At 45.8% G+C, this 20456-nt stretch overlaps 1 protein-coding gene and 1 long non-coding RNA gene across 2 annotated transcripts in view; one reads left to right on the top strand and one right to left on the bottom strand.

Annotated features, from left to right (window-relative positions):
* Nucleotides 1-20456, bottom strand: part of LOC309566786 — a 1174540-nt gene that overhangs the window by 1035032 nt on the left and 119052 nt on the right. The window lies entirely within an intron of this gene.
* PSME3 (proteasome activator subunit 3) overlaps nt 1-20456 on the top strand; it is a 64380-nt gene that overhangs the window by 30130 nt on the left and 13794 nt on the right. The window contains exons 6-8 of the mRNA XM_082272092.1: nt 9343-9455; nt 10565-10633; nt 12095-12162. Coding sequence (XP_082128218.1) covers nt 9343-9455; nt 10565-10633; nt 12095-12162 — 250 coding nt within the window. The remainder of the gene's footprint in view (nt 1-9342; nt 9456-10564; nt 10634-12094; nt 12163-20456) is intronic.

Here is a 20456-nt window from a genome sequence, read left to right as displayed (position 1 = left end):
ATTTCAACAACATCATAATAGAAAAGAAAAGACACATAGTTGCAAAAGTGAAGGTCATCCCGGTAAGGAAAGTATCATGCTTAACAAAATAAGAAACTGTTGAATTTGGCCAGTTATTCATTTTTAGTGTCTTCTTGCAACAGTACAGGGAATGTGGTTCAGGACCTAAACATTTGTCTTGTTTATACCTATACCAGTGTGTTGTAATGTCCAGGCATGCAGCTGAAGACATGTTGTGTTTTATAACATTGTTTTACATTGTGCCAATATGCTGAAAAGCACTAAGGGCTCTTTCACACGGCCGTTAATTTTTTTTTTTTTTAAATACACGGAGCGGATGACATGCTCCATATGTCCGCATATCATCCCATCCGTTTGCGGATGATATACGGACATAATGCATGTCTATGGGCATTGTGGATGTCAGCGGATGACACCGCTGACATCTGATTTTGCTTCCTTTACGTTTTTTAAACGGAACAAAAATAGGGTTCTGTTCCATTCCAAAAAACGGAACAGAACTGAAAGGACGAAATCATGTCATCCGCTATCCCATAGACATTCATTATGTCCGTATATCACCCGCAAACGATGGGGTGATTTTACAGACATACGGAATGTCTGTGTGAAAGAGCCCTAAGTGTTTATAAGGAAACTGGGCACCCAACATCTTTTTTTTTTTTTTGTTTCTTTTTGGACAGTGTCCACTGAATTGTCGAGTCAATATCTGAGAAATATAATTAGTTTTTTCTATTCTAAACATGCACATGGTTCTAAATACATCACCCCACAAAACATAGTGTGGGAGGCAGTGTTAATTTTGGCAGCAAATTTCAATTTAATTTTAGTCTTAGTCTTAGGACTAAAATGGCATTTTAGTTTTAGTCCCATTTTAGTCTTCTACAAATGTTTTAGTTTGTCGTATTTAGTCGACTAAAACTCCAGTACATTTTGGTCGACTAAAACATTTTAGTCATGGTCAGGTCAGAGAGGAGGCCTGTACTGCTGCTGCCTGCAGTGAGTGCACACAGTGCTGCTCAGAGTGCTGGATGTGGGTCTCAGGTTTGAGGGTGGTCTCTGAACTGAAGTTGTTGAACAGGATGGGCCGGGCGGGCCTCAGCGGCCTATATGCACGCACACAGTCCTGGATGGATGGTGGAATCGGATGCCAGTGGTGAGTGGTCTGAGGGGACTGAGAGGCAGTAATAGCTGGCCTGGTTGTTAACTCACAGTGGGTGCTCTGCTCTGGATGTGGTGGCGGCCGGGTGCCAGTGCCATGTGATGAGTCGGGCCTGGCGCGTCTGGCTGTAGTTCTGCAGTGCTCTGGTGAGGTCAGGTGACTGGTCTCGAGTCGACTCTCTTGTAGTAGTCCACTGCTCACGTCGGACATCACGGGACAAGCCATGCCAGACGCCACACAGGCGGAGCTCCGTGAAAATTGGAAGTTGGGTAAACGTCCCTGCCTCAGATTCTCGTATTGTTTTCGTTCGTTAACTAAAACGGATTTGATTTTCGTCATAGATGTCATTTGACGAAAATGTGCTATACTTTGCGCCTCATTTTTGTCAGAGGAAAAATGCCGGTGACGAAAGCGGTGACAAACGTTTTCGTACAAAATTAACACTGCTGTAAACTCCATTGGCTGTAATGTCATTGCACATATTACCTGAATATATTACCAACATTAAATATTAGGGAAAAATATAAGAAAAGCCTTTTTCTTTAGTTTTCAGCAGCTTAGTAGATGCTCCTTACTTATGTGTATGCGGTGGTGCAATACATGTTTAAACTTTAATGTGTTATTACATGCTCTGGATGGAATTGTGTTGCCGATATAGAAATGGCCAGCAGAGGAGTGTTAATTTTGATGTCAATTTTTTTTATTTAGTTATAGTCTTAAGACTAAAATGCCATTTTAGTTATCTGAATTGTTTGTCGTATTTTAGTCTACTAAAATTGTGTTAATTTAGTCGACAAACGTTTTAGTCGACGAAATTAACCCTGGTGGGAGGCACCTTCGCTATGTTGCAGGTCATGTGCATCTTTTAGTGCGTTGATATTTGCAAGATCTTTTTTTTTTTGCTGTAATTTATTGATGCAAAATAAGTAAAGAACAAAGCTGGTCACAGTACAGTTGTAGTATATTTCAGAAGGCACTGTACACAGCTGGAAAAAATAGGGGAAAAATAAAATCTATTCTACAGTGCAATGCTTAAGGCTCCGTTCACATGTTAGCGTATGGATCGCGGGCAGAACCGCCGCAGTTCCGCCCGTGATCTGGAGATTATTGCAAATCGCGGGACGCCTGTGCGTTGCCCGTTGATTTGCAATAGCCCCCCAAACGCTGAGCGATATTTCCGCCTGCCGAATCGCGGTAACATCGCGCAAAAAAAAATTGCGGGACGCATTACGCCCAAAAAAGTACAAGAGCTTCTTTGGAGCGTATTGCGTCCCGCGATTTTTTTTTTTTTTGCGCGATGTTACCGCGATTCGGCAGGCGGAAATCGCGGCAACATCGCTCAGCGTTTGGGGGGCTATTGCAAATCAACAGGCAATGCACAGGCGTCCCGCGATTTGCAATAATCTCCGGATCGCGGTTCTGCCCGCGATCCATACGCTGACATGTGAACAGAGCCTAAAGCTGTTGTAGCGTTGTATTCAACATACGGGGATCACACAGGGAGTTCATTAGCACACATTAGTAACCATATGGACAAGTATACAATACAAGAATAGTGAAATATACAGTCAAGTCACCTAACCCAATTATCATGTACACATTAAAAAAAAAACACAGCTCAAGGTGAAAGCTCCAATCAGCCTTGTCTGAGCAGAGAAAGGGTGCTGATTCTGCATGCATAACATGTGAAAATAGAGAATGTCTGGACGGCCGCACTCCAATGCAATTCACACGTTTTGGAATAGATAAAATCCTTACAGCATAGCAGAGGTACCAGGAAAAAAACAAGACGTGTTTCGCACTTGTATCAGTGCTTAATCCTTGAGTCGGCTGTTTTTGTTCCTTTTACCTCTGCTATGCTGTAAGGATTTTATATATCCCAATAAATGTGAGTTGCATCAGTGCAACCATGTAGACATTCTCTGTTTTCACATATATAGATGCCTATATGATATGTGAAAACAGAGAATATCTGCATGGGAGCATTTAATGTGAATGAAGTGGTTCTAAAGGCATAAGGTTTTTTTCTCTTTCGTTCATTGATGGACACAGCTTCAGAATCTTCTTGACCATTGGGTTATGCTGCCTCCTACAGGAGTAGGACAATAGGCAGGAAAACTTTACCATGCCTATGGGGCAGTCCCAGGGGGTACTCCCATTTCCTGCTATAAAATTGCTATATCAATATATATGAATATATATTCAGTTTTTTTTTCTGCCTAGTCAGGAGTAAGGACCTAGTTCTTTGCTGGAATTCTGGTCCTAGCATTTTTTCCTTTTTTAAACCGATTTTATTTATTTTTTCCTCCTTTTTTTAATTTTTTTTGTCGAGCAATGGACTGGATATTATAGATCCTTATGGTCTCCCTAGTCCAGCCAGCGAGTGCGACCCGACCTCAGCTCCGCGCTAGGTCAGCCACGAAAGGACGCACATGGCCTGAGTCGCAGCGTGCCTCTGGCCCGCAGCACCCCCATTCTGATGGTGCAGTGGTCTGCCTGGAGCGGTACCCACCCGGTTCCAGGGTATGGAAGAATTGTCCCCCCCTCTCCCCCTTGCTGGTTTTGAGGTGGACGTGGGACAGAGGGACCCCAGGTTCCCCTCCTCCCCCAGCCCCTCTAGGGTCACCGTAGGTCTACTGTAACCCCCTCATCCCCTCTTTCTCCCTGGAGGTTCTGAGCTGGATTTTGCAATAGGCTTTAAAGAGAGGCTTCCTTTGGAGCTGCTGCTAAATGGTTCTCTAGGCACACACCAGGATTTACGACAGTGTCCATCACCCTGGGGGGTTAGTGATCTTGGCAAGGGGGGTCCTAAGGGCTCCCGCCTGTTGTGCTGGGGGAGTGGGTGGCTTCACATCCGCGGGTTCGCTGAAAATTTAGGCCGCGGCCTACCTGCCAGAAGCTCTTTCCGGATGCCCCTGTGAGGTTGGCTGGGGCCACCACCCCCTATTTGGGCATCCACTCTCTCCCTAGTTGTTCCTGGACGGTCAGCTCCGGCTGCTTTGTGCCCAGGCGGCGGGGTGCCCTCAGAAATTTAGGCCATGGCCTTGCAGGGGGGCACTACGCGAAATGGCGGCATGCTATCAAACGCAGATGCCCACCCCAGCAGGGAAGGGGCCAAGCTTGCCACAGCCTTCATTTTTGGTGGAGGCCCAGCTGCACAGATCCCATCCTAGGGGGGGCGAGTAGCCACAGGCCACCCATGCCGCCATTTTGCGTAGTGCTAATCTCCCCTCCCTTTTTAGCACTGCGGACCCTCTAAATATCTTGCCTACGCGTCCGCTATGGAGGGGCTCAGAGGGCGACTCCCCCCCACTTTGTGTTTTTTTTTTTTTTTGTTTGTTTGTTTAAGCGGGTCCAGTAGGTGGCCCTTTGGTTTAGCGTCCCCTTGCAGGATCGCAGTTGGCGACCTTCACTTGCCTGTTTTGTGTCTGCAACAATCCTGATTGTTTCAGGGTGAGCTTAGAATGTTGCGACCCTACCGGGTCTGTGTCCACATGCTCTGTGTGCTCTGATAGTGAGGATGTTTCCTCTTCTACTGCAGCCATGCATGCAATGGTGCTGGTGGATGCACTGATTTGTATCGGTGTGGGCAACTTTAAAATTGGAGAATGCCACTGCTGCGTCGGAGGTGCCGGTCTCCTTTGGTACCTGCAGCTCTCCAAAAGCAGCAAAAGATGTCCCCTTTTTTCCGCCTACTTGACAAAATTGATGCGAGTCAGTGACCTAAGAGGTGTGTGTGTGTGTGTGTGTATTAGGGACAGACCGATAATCTGCAAGGCCGATATATCGGTGGCCAATATGCACTTGCCAATATTTTTGTGACATCATTCTGCCTTCTTAGGCTGCCTCCCTCGCCTTAAACAGCCTTGTCTGGAGTCTGGACTAGTCTCGCAGGAGTGCATCACAGCCATACACCCACCCACATCCACAGGCCCCGTGGCTGCCAGCTGCCCACCACAGGGTGCTAGCCATTAAGCAAAAATTAACTTGTTCAGTACTGATTTGTCAAATTGTTTAGTTTTCAAAACTTTAAATGTACAGAATATCGGCCCATATCGACTGATACATTATGACCAAAATATCAGTATCGACCCTGAAAAAAACAGATCAGCCTGTCCCTAGTGTGTATATAGAAAAAAGTGGACCGTCCCACCTGTGGTGGATTCTCAGGGTTTCAGGCCGAATAACCACTTTAATTCCAGTGCAGGAGTCTCTGCCTTTTTAAAGACCCCTTTGATGGGAGAGCCGAGACTTTGGTCGGCCACATGTTTCCTGTGGCCAGTTTGGTCCTTAGGCCGGTGTTTGCCATAGCATTGGTGTCCCACACTTTACCGGGGTGGGCAAAGCTTGTGTGCCAGGATCTAAAAGACCCTTGTGAGCTGGCAGACCAGTTGGTCTAGGGGTTGCAGTTTTGTCTGTGGTGCCTCTCTGGATGCGGCTCCCTTGGTTTCTATGCTGTCCGTGACAGCAGTGGTCCTTCTGCTCCTGATATGACTAAAACGTTGGTCTGCAGACCAGTCTTCTAAGACTGCCTTATCTGTTTCCCCTGTTTGGATCTTCCTGAATGATATCCTTAAGGGTCTTACAGGGGGTGAAGAGTACTCTTCTTCCACAGGCTGGCAGGGGCAAGGAGTCTCGTCACATGAGTTATTCCAGACCTGCAGACAAGCCTTTTTTTCAGGTAGGGGGACGTCTTCTCTTCTTTCCGCACCCATGGACTTCCTGATTCAAGACAGGTGGGTCCACAAGCTGATCTGGTCCGGCTACATGATCGGGTTTTGGCCTTTCTACTACAAGGGGTGATTATTGCAGTTCCAAAATTGGAAAGTTTCAAAGTTTTTAGTCAAATCTGTTTACAGTTCCCAGGAAGGAAGGCAAGGTATGTCTAATCCTGGACCTCAAGGCTTTAAACCGCTTGTGCGGGTGCTGAAGTTATGAACAGGGTCCATTCGTACAGTAGTGGCATCCCCACATCAAGGATGCTTACCTTCATATTCCATTATCTGTTGGTCATCCCCATTTCCTCCACTTGCTGTGAGTGAGAATGCTAAATTAATAGTCGGTCTTCAGCTCCTCGGGTGTTCGCAAAAGTGTTGGCCTCGGTGCCAGCATTGTTGCGACGGTGGGGGATTGCGGTGCTGGGGTACCTGTACAATCCTCAGTGAGCCGAGTCTCTGGCTGCTCTACAGGACAACCTGGACATCACTGTGGGGACTCTGCAGGAGTTCTGTTGGACTTTAAACTTCCAGAAGTCTGCTCTAGTTCTGTCCACCAAGTTGGGATTATCTGGATCTGACTCTGGACTCTGCCTCAGCCAGGGTGATTTCTTCTCCTGGACAAGCTGCAGAATGCTAGTCGACTTCTGTTGTCCAGCAGTCGGTTGTCTCTCAGGACTTGCATGTGGGTGCTGGGCCTGATGGTATCTACCTTTTTGAGACGGTTCCTTTTGCACAGTTTCACACTAGACCTCTGTAGAGAGATTCTTGCCAAGTGGGACAATAATCCAGTCTCTAGACAATCTGATCCTGCTGAGACGAGAGGGTCCCTGATCTGGTGGCTTTGCTCTCCGACTCATCAACAGGAAAAAATCCTTTCTTTAAAAAGAACAGCGCCATCGGAGTGCAGTATAAAAGATGTGTTTATTAACAGACAAATGCAAACTCACAGGATGGGCATGATAAACTGGCATGTAAAGGGTTCATCCACTCCAGTGGGAGGACGAGCAGCGGGGATCCGGAGAATCTTTGCTGGTTCCGGCTGTGCTAATGGCTCCCAGCACTTCCAGGTAGGCTATGTACCTCAGAGAAGAGCCGCTAACTTCACTTCCGAGTAGATGGTTGAGTGGGAGGTGCAAGCGTTCGAAGCATGCGTGCTTTTTCCTCAGGCAATCAGGAAAATCCTTCCTTCCCCTGCACTGGACAGTGGTCACCACGGATGCCAGCCTGTCTGGGTGGGGAGGTGTTTTGGGCATGGATTGTGCTCAGGGGGGGTCTAGACTCTGTCAATGTACTCAAACTTCTGGCGATCAGGCTTTGTCTGGTCAATTGGACGGTTTGTGGCATAGGTCAATCACCAAGGGGGCACAAAGTGTCCTTGCGGCTCGAAGTAGCCGACGGCATTCTAAGGTGGGCGAAACATTTAGTTCCAGCTCTCTCTGCTGTGCATATTCCAGGGGTGGAAAATTGTCAGGCGGATTACCACAGTCGACAGGCCTTGGACCACGATTGGTCTCTTCATCTGGAGGGGTTTCACCACCTGTATCTCCAGTGGGGCACTCCCGTGGTGGACCTTTTTGATGTCTCGTCTGAACAGCAGAGATTCGTGGCAAGGTCTCAAGATCCTCTAGCAGACGCCACAGAAGCACTGGTGGCTTCTTGGGGCCAGTACCGTCTGTTATACGCCTTTTCCTCCACTCAAACTTCTGCAGAGACTTCTACGGAGGATTGAAGCAGAAGGAATTCCGATCATCCTCGTGGCCCCAGACTGACCTCGCCGGTCTTGGTACGTGGCTCTAGTACGGCTGGTCACCGATGTCCCTTGGTGACTCCCTCTTAAAGAAGACCTGTTGGCCCAAGGGCTAATCTTCCATCCTGCTTTAGTCGATGGCTTTTTGGCGTTCCAAAGAGGTGTGGAACAGCGCCTGGCCTTGGGTACTATCAAGGGCCAGGTTTCGGCCTTGGCGATTTTTCTTTCAACGTCCTTTGGCTACGTATACCTTGGTTCACACCTTTGCTCAGAGGGTTCGCTACTTGGCTCCACATGTGCGGTCTCCGTTTCCTCCGTGGGATCTCAATTTGGTACTGTCAGTTCCTCAGAAACCTCCTTTTTTGAAAATATTTGCAAGATTCCTCTGCTCACATTGTCCCAGAAGGTTTTCTTCTTGGTGGGAATTCCGCACGCAGTGTGTCTGAGCTGGCAGCCTTGTCTTGACGTTCACCTTCTCTGGTGGTTCACAGATAGTGGTGCTTCGCCCTTGTCAGTCGCTCCTTCCGAAGGTTGTCTCCAGTTTCCATCTGAATGAAGACATTGTGTTGCCTTCCCTATGTCCTAAGCATCTTAAGGAGCTTGCCTTGCATTCTCTGGATCTGGTTCGGGAGATCTTGGTGTACCTGGCGGCAACCGAGTCGTTAGGAAATCAGGCTCCCTTTTTGTCCTTACAGATGGACCTCGCAAAGGGGTGGTTGCGACCATTTCCGGATGAAACAGCTAAACGGTAGTGCAAGCCTTTTCGGTCAAGGGTCAGGTTCCTCCTTTCCCTGGTAAGGCACATTCTACACGGGTGCTTAGTGCTTCCTGGGCCTTCAGGCATCAGTGATGCAAGGTGGCCACCTGGTCGTCTGTGCCTCTTTCACAAAATCCTTTAATGTAGATGTGTTGGCATCTGCGGATGCTGCTTTTGGCCGTAAGGTTTTGGAGGCCGCTGTTTGAGACTACTTTGTCCTCTTTAAGGGTGTATTGTTTTTTCAGGTGAGCTCCAGTGCTGGTTGAGCTCCATGTTACATGGTTGGCTAGCTTTAGCCTTTGGGAGTTTTTTCTGGGTTTTTTTTTCCCACCCCTCATTTTGACACTGCTTTGGGACGTCCCAATGATCAAGAAGATTCTGGAGCTGCGTCCATCAATGAACGAAAGAGAGAATTGGATTTTTGTCTTAACCGAAAAATCCTTTTCTCTGATTTTCATTGACGGACACAGCACCCACCACTCTATTGAGTTGGGTTATTTTTCTTGTGACACTGATTGCAACAAAACCGAATGCCTATAGCAGGAAGTGGGAGTATACCCCCTGAGGCTGCCCCATAGGAGGTTTGGTAAAGCTTTTTCCTGCCTAGTGTCCTACTCCTGTAGGGGGCAGCATAACCCAAAGGTCAAGATTCTGAAGCTGTATCTGTCAATGAACATCAGAGAAAAGGATTTTACGGTAAGACAAAAATCACATTTTTACCTCGATGCATTTTCTGCAGGTAAAAAACCTTCCATGATCAGCTGAGAGAATTGTTTTGGAATGTGCTTTAGTAGGTAGAGAAACACCTAGCTGTTGTAGAGCAAAGACTTCCAGAAAGTCTTTAGACATATGCCCCAAAGTGCTAACCCCACTGTCTCTATTCTTTTTGTCTTTTTTTTCTTTTTCAGTAAGTAATGGTCCATTTTTCCTTTTTTCATAGGCACCAAAGTTTTTGTGATGCCCAATGGAATGTTGAAGAGTAATGCACCTCTGGTTGAGATCATCGAAAAAGTCAAGCCGGAGATCAGGTTACTGATTGAGAAGTGCAATACTGTGAGTGTACTGCCCATATGCCCATATTCAGGCTGGAATAATCTGAGAAAAAATGTATATGTAAATGGAAACAGGTGTGAAACTGGTGTAAGGCAGTGGTTAGCGGCAATGTATGCATTAAACAGATATGAGTAGTCCTAGCTGCTGTAGACCACTGTAATACAGGACAGGGTGCTGCTTGTCTTCCCAGGCAGTTAAAGCGGAGTTCCGGGCACAGATGGCATTTTTTAATGAACATACCCCCGGGACAGTCAGGGCTAGCACATTCCACAATGGCTAGCCTCTGATCTGTCCCGGTTCGCACTTACCTTTTAGAAGAAATACTTACTTATAAAATTTCTTCCACAGCGTTTCCATCTCTCTTTATGGGCAGCTGAAGCCGGTGCGGTCCTCTTCTGCGTCTTCTTCCGCGTCTTCTTCTCCCAGAATGCGCCGCACCGGCCCCTTTCTTCACTTGCGGCGCCGCATTCCTAAACAGCTTCTGGGCATGCCCAGAAGCTGTTTAGCAGGGGAATGCGGCGTCGCCCAGAAGTGACGAGCGGGGCTGGTGCCGTCGCATTGATTCCTGGGAGCGATGACGTTTAGCTCCCAGGAATCATCGCAGCGCAGGAAGTGACGGGGTGAGCCGCGGCTCCGAGGGAGGAAGTACCCTGAGGTGAGTATTTACGATCGTCAATTACAAGGTGAGTTTAAAAAAAAAAAAAAAAAAATCTAACTATCCAATTCCTTTTCAGGCTGAACTAGCGGACGGGCACAAAAAAAAATATCGTTTTTGTGCCCGGAACTCCGCTTTAAAGCTCTCAACACATGCTGGTGCTAAGAGACAAAAAACTGGAGTTGTAGAAGTTGTTGGGGTAAACATGTTTGTTCAATGATTAGGAAGTAGCACAACTTCATACTTGCTCCAAAATTTGTAATTCTCCATTGGTGAAGGAAGTAAAATAATAGAGAGATGGTAAGCAAGTTCCTCCATAAAGCTTTCCATACTTTCAAAAATAATGGGGTGAATAGTTTGTAATCCGTAAACTCCTAGGCTGAACTTAACTGCCTACTTTTGTGTTTTTTAACTTTTTTTTTTTTTTTTTTTTTTTTTTTTTTTTTCCCTTTAGGTAAAAATGTGGGTTCAGCTTCTTATTCCAAGGATAGAAGATGGTAATAATTTTGGAGTGTCTATCCAGGTAAAACTCTGAAATGTGACATGGGCAGCTAATGGTGGCGATGGAGGAAGAAAGGTCTATAACACAGGTTTTCAAAATGTTGTGCAATCTTTGTGTGTGGTAACATGCACTTTAGTGGCCAGAAGCATTCCTTTTATACCCCATGAAGGTAGCCCTGGATTTCCTGAGCGCCAAATTTAGGTTTAGATTGGACTATTGATGGTTGCTTTTAGACCCACATCATGACCCTGGTGAACAGTTGATGCCCTAAATGCTAAGCAGCTTTGGTTATTGTGTATTTTAATTGGCCACTTATTATTTCTTATATATATATATATATATATATATATATATATATATATATATATATATATATATATATATATATATATATATATATATATTAGTGTGTGTGTGTGAACAACCAGCAACACCAGTGTTAGTATAACAATTCTTCAGTTATTTCCCGCCACCAAATGAATTTCAAACACAGCAGAGCGAGAGGCTGCCGTCACAGCAGCAAAAACACCCAAAGCAACATGTTGATCCAGCAAGGAAGGAACATGACAGCATAAGGACTCAGAGGGACTTTTTTGATGCCTCCAACTTTTCTCATCTGCAGTATATAGCAGTCTCGTGATTTCTATCAGTTCCTGGTAAAGCTTGGGACCTGGAGATTACGCCACTGGACAGTATCATCGTTTTCAGTGCCAGGTGTTGAACCGCATTGTGTTCTGTTTTCTCAAAAAGTGCAAAGAATAAAAAGGCTCTGTTCGAAATCCAGAGCTGTCCTGCATTCTACAGTCTAAATTCGGGCAGTCTGATCCCAGATCTTTTCTCGGACTACAGAACAACTCTTCCTTTCTTGTGGTGTGTTGTAGTACAGCAAAAGAGACCTGGGCAGGGCTGACACAATTTCTTGTAATTTTAGTTTTAAAAAAAAAAACTGTCAGCACATAACAGGAAATCAGGAACCAAGGCAATTTTTGCTCTGACCTACACTTTTAAAGAGTTCTGTTAGAAAAAAATAAGCTAATTTTTATATATATATGTATATGTATATGTATGTATGTGTGTGTGTATATGTGTGTGTGTATATGTGTGTGTGTATATGTATGTGTGTATATGTATGTGTGTATATGTATGTGTGTATATGTATGTGTGTATATGTATATGTATGTATATGTGTGTGTATGTATATGTGTGTATATGTATATGTGTGTATATGTATATGTGTGTATATGTATATGTGTGTATATGTATATGTGTGTATATGTATATGTGTGTATATGTGTGTATGTATGTATGTATGTATGTATATATATATATATATATATATATATATATATATATATATATATATATATATAGATAGATAGCGGATGATGGCCATAAGATACTTGGTCTTGATCCACAACTACATCAACCACGTTACATAATGAATTTGTCTTAATGTTGTATTTCTGCTATATTCATGTTTAGGAAGAGACAGTGGCTGAGTTACGAACAGTGGAGAGTGAAGCAGCATCCTATCTTGATCAGATTTCCAGGTAAGGCATTATGGCGTGGGCACATCTGGCATTTTGTTTATCTTCTGTGTAGTACAAGGCCGCATGTATAAAACCGTACCAGATATGCAGGCCCAAAAAGACCTTTCTTGGCCACTGTTCACTGCAACTGCTGGGAGAAAGGGGAATCTATAGGCTAATTAGATTTTTATTTAATAGATTTTTTATTTAACTCTTTCATGCACATGGTTGTATTTTTTTTTTTTTTTTTTTTTTTTTGATGTATTCGATTTATTTTACAGTCCTGATAAAGGAGAGCCAATTTAACCCCCTTAAATGCATTGGCTGGATGGTTGACTTTATGCTTTTGGATCTGCTGTGTTTTTTTTTTTTTTTTTTATCGTTTGTACAAATATCCCTCCTTGCAGTTTATCTAGTTGCATGTTTTTTTAGTTTTTACTTCTAACGATGTCTTATAATATTTTCTCTGATATTCTGGCAAAACTTAGTGGTTGTAAACCCACTTTAATGACTTTTACCTATAGGTAAGCCTATATTGAGGCTTACCTATAGGTGCTGTAAATATCTCCTTGCACCGTTTAGGAGATATTTTACAGTGCATGCAGCCGATGACGTCATTGGCGCATGCGCTCTGAAGAAACGGCCGTCCGTGCATGCGCGGGAGTGACGTCACGTGGCTCAGGCCAGTAATACAGCCAGAGTCCGCAGACCGTAAGACGACGGGTGAAGATGGATGCGCCCGGCAGCAGGGACAAAGCAGGCTTCGTTGCACGTAATTGTCACATAATGTGCTAGTATGTGATGCATACTAGCACATTATGCATTTACTCCCGTTTATACTCCCATTTTTTTTGCTATAGCAGCATTGCCTGCTATGCTGGGACCTGTGGTGCAGTGGTGGGGGGGTTTTACAGCGTTTTTACAGAATTTTTTTTTTTATTATTGAACTTGCTGGCGGGCCACAGTTTACCATGGAGCCCCTAGAGCACGTGTCACCACCTTACCCACTCTTAGAAGCTGGGGGACCCTCTGGGTCTTAGTCTTCCCTGGTGGCCATGACGGTGGTCCTGCATTCATTGGTGTCAAAAGTGGATGTGGCTCTCCAGAAGAAACCTAGTAAAGCGCCTTCCGCCTTCACCTGTATTAAATTCTAAGACTGATTTGGCCGCCGCGGACGCGAGTCACCCCACGGGGTCTGCGTCCACGCATTTCGAGTGCTCTGATAGAGAGAGGATGATTCCTCTTCCACTACATCTGCGCAAGAAAAGGCGCTTGTAGAGGCATTGATTTTATCAGTGCAGGAAACTTGGCATTGATTTTATCAGTGCAGGAAACTTTAAAACTGGTGGACACAGCAAATGCTGCGTCGGCCGTGCCGGTGCAATTTGACACCTGCAGACCATCCAAGGTGACTAAGGTGTTTCCCTTTCCTACCTATTTCGACGAGATTGTCGCTAGCCAGTGGGGTTCCCAGAAATGCATGGTTGTGATACCGAAGCGTTTCGCTAGGAGGTATCCTTTTGAGGAGTCCCTCCTTAAAGAAACTGACCGTTCCACCAATGGTGGATTCTCAGGTCTCCAGGTTGAATAAATAGTCACCCTGTTACCAGTGGAGGATGCTCCGTCCTTTAAAGACCCTGTAGACAGGAAGGCTGAATCTCTGGTCTACTACCCGTTTACCGTGCAGGCTCAATTTTAAGGCCGGTGTTTGCCATAACCTTGGTTTCTCAGACTTTAATATAATGGGCTACCTAAATATCTATAAAAGGGATCCAGCTCTACTATGAATACTTGTGTAGCGGTAGGAAAGAAAAACCTTATACAGATGAATCCTGCCACTATTATGAAAAGCTTTTCATATTGACATAATGGGATACTATTTTAATCTATCATGAGGGTGGCCTCTAGACTAATTAAACACATAAGATTAAAGAGGAAGAGCCTCAAGAGATTCCATGTACAAAAATGGATCACTTTATTGGAAAAAACAAAATCCAATAAGTAAAAAAAATGTGTAACACCTTCACCAAAAAGATATAAAATTGACAACGTTGTCATTGGGGATAAGCAGCTGCCACAGACACTCCTGCATTCAGGCATACATCTCTAAAGTAGAGGCATTTTGGATAATATCTAGGCATATAACTCTGGATGAGCCCAACAATAGAAGTAAATACAAAAGTAGAAGATCAAAGACTGTCCTAGTAAACCGTGTTGTAGATTAGAGCAATAAGTCTAATTGGCCATATGCGGGGGGGAGAAAGGCGAGACAGACTGAGTGATTGCAGCAGAAATATCAGCTGATAAACTGACACGAAGGCTACACTATGAATTATACCATAAGTTATATAGTCTGTCCAAGATGACAAATAGCTGGCTGTAGATGTTGAAGGTATTTATGCATTTGAGATAATGTAGCCATTAAAATTCATTCAATCAGTATATATTGAATCATTGTTACCAGTCCCGGTAGTTAAAGATAATAAAGCCCGGCTAAAAATAGTTCTTGATCCGTACAGTTTTGTTATACACACAGTTATATGGAATAAGGAAAAGTTCCCTTAGGTCCCTGAGTTGTAGTTATGAATGTGTGTAGAAATGCCAGTAAAGCGAGGCAGGAAGATGACAGGTAAGATGAGCAGTGTTCCTGCCAAAGAAATGAGAAGCAGTTTGTCTCACCAATTTACAGTATGCGAGCCGACTTGTGGAATTGCACTCCATCTCTTGCTGTGCTCACTGGGCTGAGTAAGCAACCTCACTGCTCGTGAATTCCTCCTCCGATGATTCCAAGAGCTGGTAAGCTCAGAGGCTGTGTGGCAGCAGTCTATTCCATTAAAACTACGTGATGACGTAGCGATGACATGTTTCGCTCATGACTTCCGAGCTTTCTCAGAGGCTGTCTGTGACAGCAGTGACTACACCGCATGATTTGGTTGAACTGCTGGTCTGCGGACCAGGCCTCCAAGAAGGTGCGGACGGATCTCCCCTTCGTGGGGGACTGCTTGTTCCGAGCTTCTGTGGAAGAGATCATTAAAGGTCTCACAGGAGATGATGGCACCCTGCTTCTTCAGGTTACTGTAGGCAGAGAGCCTCACCCCAAACATGTTCCTGTTTTCTCTTACTTCCTCTGTCAGTAGCCGCCCACTCATACAGTCTTCACTACTAGGTATTGGTCTTATCCACAGGAGTAAGCTAGGCAGAAGATTTTGTTAGAAACATTCACAAAAACTTTGCATAGACAGACCTATAGGAGGCTGTCCCTCTGGTCCAATACTCCCCTGCTAGCCGCATTCCCAATCCAGTTTGTTTTTTGCCTAGTTAGGAGTAGGCAGGCTTCCCTTGGCTGGGGCTGCAGTCTCAGCCTTTTCTTCTGTTAATTTTTATTTCTAAGGGATTTTTTTTCTTTACACTGATAGCTTTTTATTTGTTCCTGCGCTTCGGAAGACTTCGGAAGACTACGTTTGCGGAGCTGGGAATCGCACTGGTTGTACTAGAGCCTTACAGAATCCCAGCCTGCCATTGTTAGCAGGCTATGCGTACACCCAGGCCTCGCAAACGACCTGTCCCTGTCCTTAGGGACAAAGCCTGTGGAGCGGCTACTAGGATGTCTCCACTGCGGTACGCCGCGTGTTGCTAGCGTCCTGTTCGGCTGACGGCACCCCCACCCTGAGTGGGAGGCTTTCCGTCAGAGTGGCACCCACGTTTTCGCTGGATTGGTGAGTACCATGCTACCCCTCTGTCTATGGCATTTTCTGTCGGGGTTGTCTGTGGGGCCTCTGTTATGGGGATGCCAGTCTATTTTGGAGTCTGTGATATCCCCCTCATGTCAGTATGGTTCCCGTGTGTCCCTCACGGTCTCTGCGGGGGGCACTATAACGGTCCTGCTGCGGTGTGGGGGGTTTGCGGGTGTCCCTTGTGTGTGCTTATGCAACGTTTTGGGGGTTCAGACATGTTTGTGGGGGCCACAGTGGTGTAAAATCGCGGGGCTGCCATTTCGGGTGTGGGCAGGTTGTTTGGCCTCATGTAAGGGCATCAGCCATTTTCTCTGTAATACATTGGCGCCCTTTCGGGCGCCATCTTTAGTGTAGCAATGTGTTTTTCTCATGTGCTCGGCGGCCATTTTCTCTGAGCCTCCCTCATAGACTTACATTGGCAACCATGTTCTTGTGGCTCAGACCTATGTTCGGCCTCTAGTGGTGTGACATCACTTCCTTTCTTCAGGCACTGAATCGAGCTGGAGCGTGGTATTGTATAGATACACTTCTGGGGGGCTTTTTTTTCTGCTATTTTTGCAGGTTTATATGTCTGCTGGCAGTATATCCTTCAGTGCCTAGTAGCACAGGCAAGTCTCTTTGCGGTACATTGCGGTGGGAACCGCCACTATGGCCAATTTAAAGGGCCAGCGCCATAAAATTTCGAAGTGTGTTTTTATGGAGTCCCAGGATAGCAAATTCCCCCCAGCTCTGGTGGAGGGTTCAGGTACTCCTGAATCCTCTGCAATCTCGCTTACTGCTGCACTTGCGACTTTAGCGTCCAAAGTGGATCTGTTGATGTCTGAGCGGGCTTCTAAGAAAAGGCCCAGGTTTTCTCAATCTTCTGATTCGGAGCTAGATATGGTTGCCACGGACAGTGTACCCTCTGAGGGGTCTCAGTCCTCTGTCGGGTGGGGCGGAGGAGGAGGGGGAGGATTCCCCCTCCGGGTCGGCCAGAGAACGCACGGCAATGTCTGCGCTCTTTAGTTCTGTTAAAGACACTCTACATTTAGAAGATAAGCCCCACCTGCCGGGTAAGCGGTCTTCCCTTTGGCACCCCCAGAACCCAGAAGTCGGTTCAGGTGTTCCCGAAACAGTGAATGAACATTGGCTCAATTTAAAGCGCAATTTTGTGGTGCCTAAGCGGTTTCAGTACCGTTATCCTTTTTGCGTTTTTGACGGATTCGCGCTGGACTGTGGCACCTAAGGTGGACCACACGGTATCCAGGTTAAACAAAGCCACTCTGATGCCTGCGGAGGATTCGCCAGTGTTCAGGGACCCGGCGGATAGGCAGGTGGAATCTCTTATCCGCCACTCCTATATGGTGGCAGGTTCCTTGATGAAACCCGTGTTCGCCTCCGTAATGTTCTCTCAGGCTGTGGTGGAGTGGACTAAGGTGCTGAGACGCACCCTTGTGGCTTATTCCACCCCTCCTTCTACTCTGGAGATCGGTGGACCAAATTATTCAGGCTGTTCTATACCTGTGACGCGGCCTTGGATGAGGCCCCTTTAGTCTCCCGCTTATCTGTGGTAGCAGTGACGATCCGTCGCATCGTGTGGTTGAAAAGCTGGTCGGTCGACCAGACTTCTAAGAAGACTGTGTCTGACATCCCTTATGCTGGTAATCGCCTTTTTGGGGACTCTCTGGACGAATTGGTTAAGGGGGGTCACTGGGGGGTAAAAGCACACTGCTGCACCAGGTGTCCAGGGGCAAGTCTTTCCGCGGTAAGCGGGGCCCTTCCTTTAAACCTAACCAGGGGTCCTTTCGTGCCTTCAAGGCACAAGACAAGGGCAAACCCTTCAAGGCCTCTGGTGGCCAGAAGAAGCCTTGGGCGGGCAAGCCTAAAGCCGCCCACACTGGCACCGCAGGCCAGTCCACCTCGACCTGAAGGGGCGCCCTCACCCGTTTCAGGGGTGGGGGGACGTATGCGCTGTTTTCCCAAACCTTGGCTGGCCAAGATTCAGGACAGATGGGTTCAGAAACTCATTCGATCAGGGTACAAGATCGAATTTTGATCGCGCCCTGCAGACAGATTCTTTCCCTTAAATCTTCATTTGACCCCAGATCGTTTCCAAGATCTCCAAAGGGCAGTTCAGGATCTCCTCGCCCAGGGGGTGATCGTCCCGGTGCCACATCAGGACAGGTTTCGGGGTTTTTACTAGAATCTGTTCACGGTGCCCAGAAAGGAGGGCAAGGTGCGTCCTATTCTGAACTTAAAGTTTCTGAACCGATTCGTGCGGGTTCAAAAGTTCCACATGGAATCCCTCCGATTGGTGGCCTCCCTGAGCCCGGGAGATTTCCTGGCTTCCATCGACCTCAAGGATGCGTATTTGCACATCCCCCACCATACCTCTGATTCGCAATCAAATGTGAAAAATATTGTGTGTTTTTTTTTCATAATTGTCGCTCTTTTTTTTGTTTATAGCGCAAAAAGTAAAAATCGCACAGGTGATCAAAATGCCACCAAAAGAAAGCTCTATTTGTGGGGGAAAAAAGGACATACATTTAATTTGGGTACAGCGTCGCAATTGTCCGTTAAAGTAACGCAGTGCCGAATCGCAAAATATGGCCTGGTCGGGCATGGGGTAAAATCTTCCGGTCCTAAAGCGGTTAAAAAATACGCTCATTGAGAATTTTTTTGTCAGACCTGTAGCTAAATACATTTTGGCCTAAATGTATGACAAAAATGTAATATATTGGATATTTAACTGTCAAAGTAGAAAAATATTTTTCAAAATTGTCGCTTTTTTTTTTTTTATTAATATCGCAAAAAAATGAAAATCGCACAGGTGATCAAATGCCACGAAAAGAAAGCTCTGTTTGTGGGGAAAAAAGTACGTAAATTTCGTTTGGGTACGACGTTGCATGACCGCAATTGTCAGTTAGTCGCACAGTGCCGAATCGCAAAAAGTGGCCCGGACTTAAGACCGCAAAATCTTCCGGTGGTAAAGTGGTTAATTATGGGCTTACCTATAGGCAAAAGTCTTTAAAGTGGGTTTACAACCTCTTTTAAGGAGATTTGAAGTGAGGTTTGGTGATATCCTTACTGTGCTACGCACTGTTCACCTTGCATAAGACTAACATGGGGAAGTAAAGTCCTTCCTCTACCAACATGGCCACCCCTACACATGCGCACACGCTGCCGAACAAAGTAAAGGGGGAAAGGTCACCTGCAGGGAGGCCACAAGCAATCCATTGTGACTAGTCTTTTGACACCTGCTTTTCTTGTAGTTTCTAGAGTTTTAACTCTTTAGGCACGTGGAAAATAGGAAAGAGGCAAAAACCTTGACTAGATGGGAGGAGCAACAATGTGCTCTTAAAGGACAGCTGATAGCGTGAAGGTACATCCTGTTCCATGAGCAGTTAATGTGATACGGTCTATACACTGATATAGAGGTACTCTGATTGCTGGGTTTTTTGTTTTGTTTCTCCACCCCCCTCATTCAAAAGAAAGTTTGAGAGTATGATTCTAGCTCCAGACCAATGATGCACTAGTACAATTGAGAGTTGGATACCGGGAGTGTGTGGCGGTTCAGCATTGTGACTTCATTACATACATTTTAACCAGTTGTGGACATTGGCATGCTACACAGGCCGAAAACAATCAATCCTAGTAATACCCGCTACTTCTTAAACAGTTCGGAGTTGTGTAAATTCAGTAGCTATTACAGCCGCTGCTGTCAAAACAGACTTTCTGACGAGATTTATAAAAACTCTTCAGACTCCCGCTAAAGAGATAGAATAGTACTTCGGGTTTACTCTTCCATTCATCTGAAGGTCAAAGGGATGAGTTTCAGCTTGCATGTTCTTTAAGCCCCGGTTCACACTTCTGCGAGTGCCGGGTTCGCATGTAATGTCGGAGCGCACTGCTCCGACATTACATGCGATCAGCTGTGCGGTGCGAGTTTAGCCATACAGTTTGTATGGCTAAATTCGCATCGCACCCGGAGCAAACACGCACAGGAGGCATTTTTGCAGCCGCATCAGGATCGGATCGCACAGCGGTTCACACTTGTGCGATCCGCTCCTGTGCGAACTGCACAATCGCACTGCGATATGCGATCAAACTGGGGGTGTCGTTAAGATTACATTGACGCCCCCAGCGTATCGCATATGGCAGTGTGAACTGCCGGGGGTGCGTGTGCGATGCGGGAACAGGCTGCGAATTCGCAGCCTTCCCTCATCGCATAAATGTGAACCGAGCCTTAAGCAACCTGAAGAGAAGGAAAAAAAATCTTCTATTTACTGCTGTTTATTTAACACTTAAAGTTAGTTACCTAATTAGTCATAATTGGCCTATTCCTCTTCTGCCCTTGACTATTTAAAAACAAAAAGGGGAGGATTTATTTGAAGAACCTTGTCATGCTTTGTACCCGAACCTTAATTTCTGTCTTATCCATTGTTATCCATCGAGAGGCACAAGAAGACATTAACCTTCAGGTTACACTGCACCTACAGTGGCAGTGTAACCTGAATGACTCCTGTACTGGGAAACAAAACTGTAGGGCATCCCAGGAGAACTCTATTATCAGTATGCCTCAGTTTCTTGCTGGTGTCCTAG

This window comes from Pelophylax lessonae (assembly GCF_965119305.1).
Source record: "Pelophylax lessonae genome assembly, chromosome: 11".
In the NCBI taxonomy this organism is placed as follows: domain Eukaryota; kingdom Metazoa; phylum Chordata; class Amphibia; order Anura; family Ranidae; genus Pelophylax; species Pelophylax lessonae.
The sequence above is the reverse complement of the archived record's forward strand: the minus strand, read 5'-3'. Positions and strand labels throughout refer to the sequence as shown.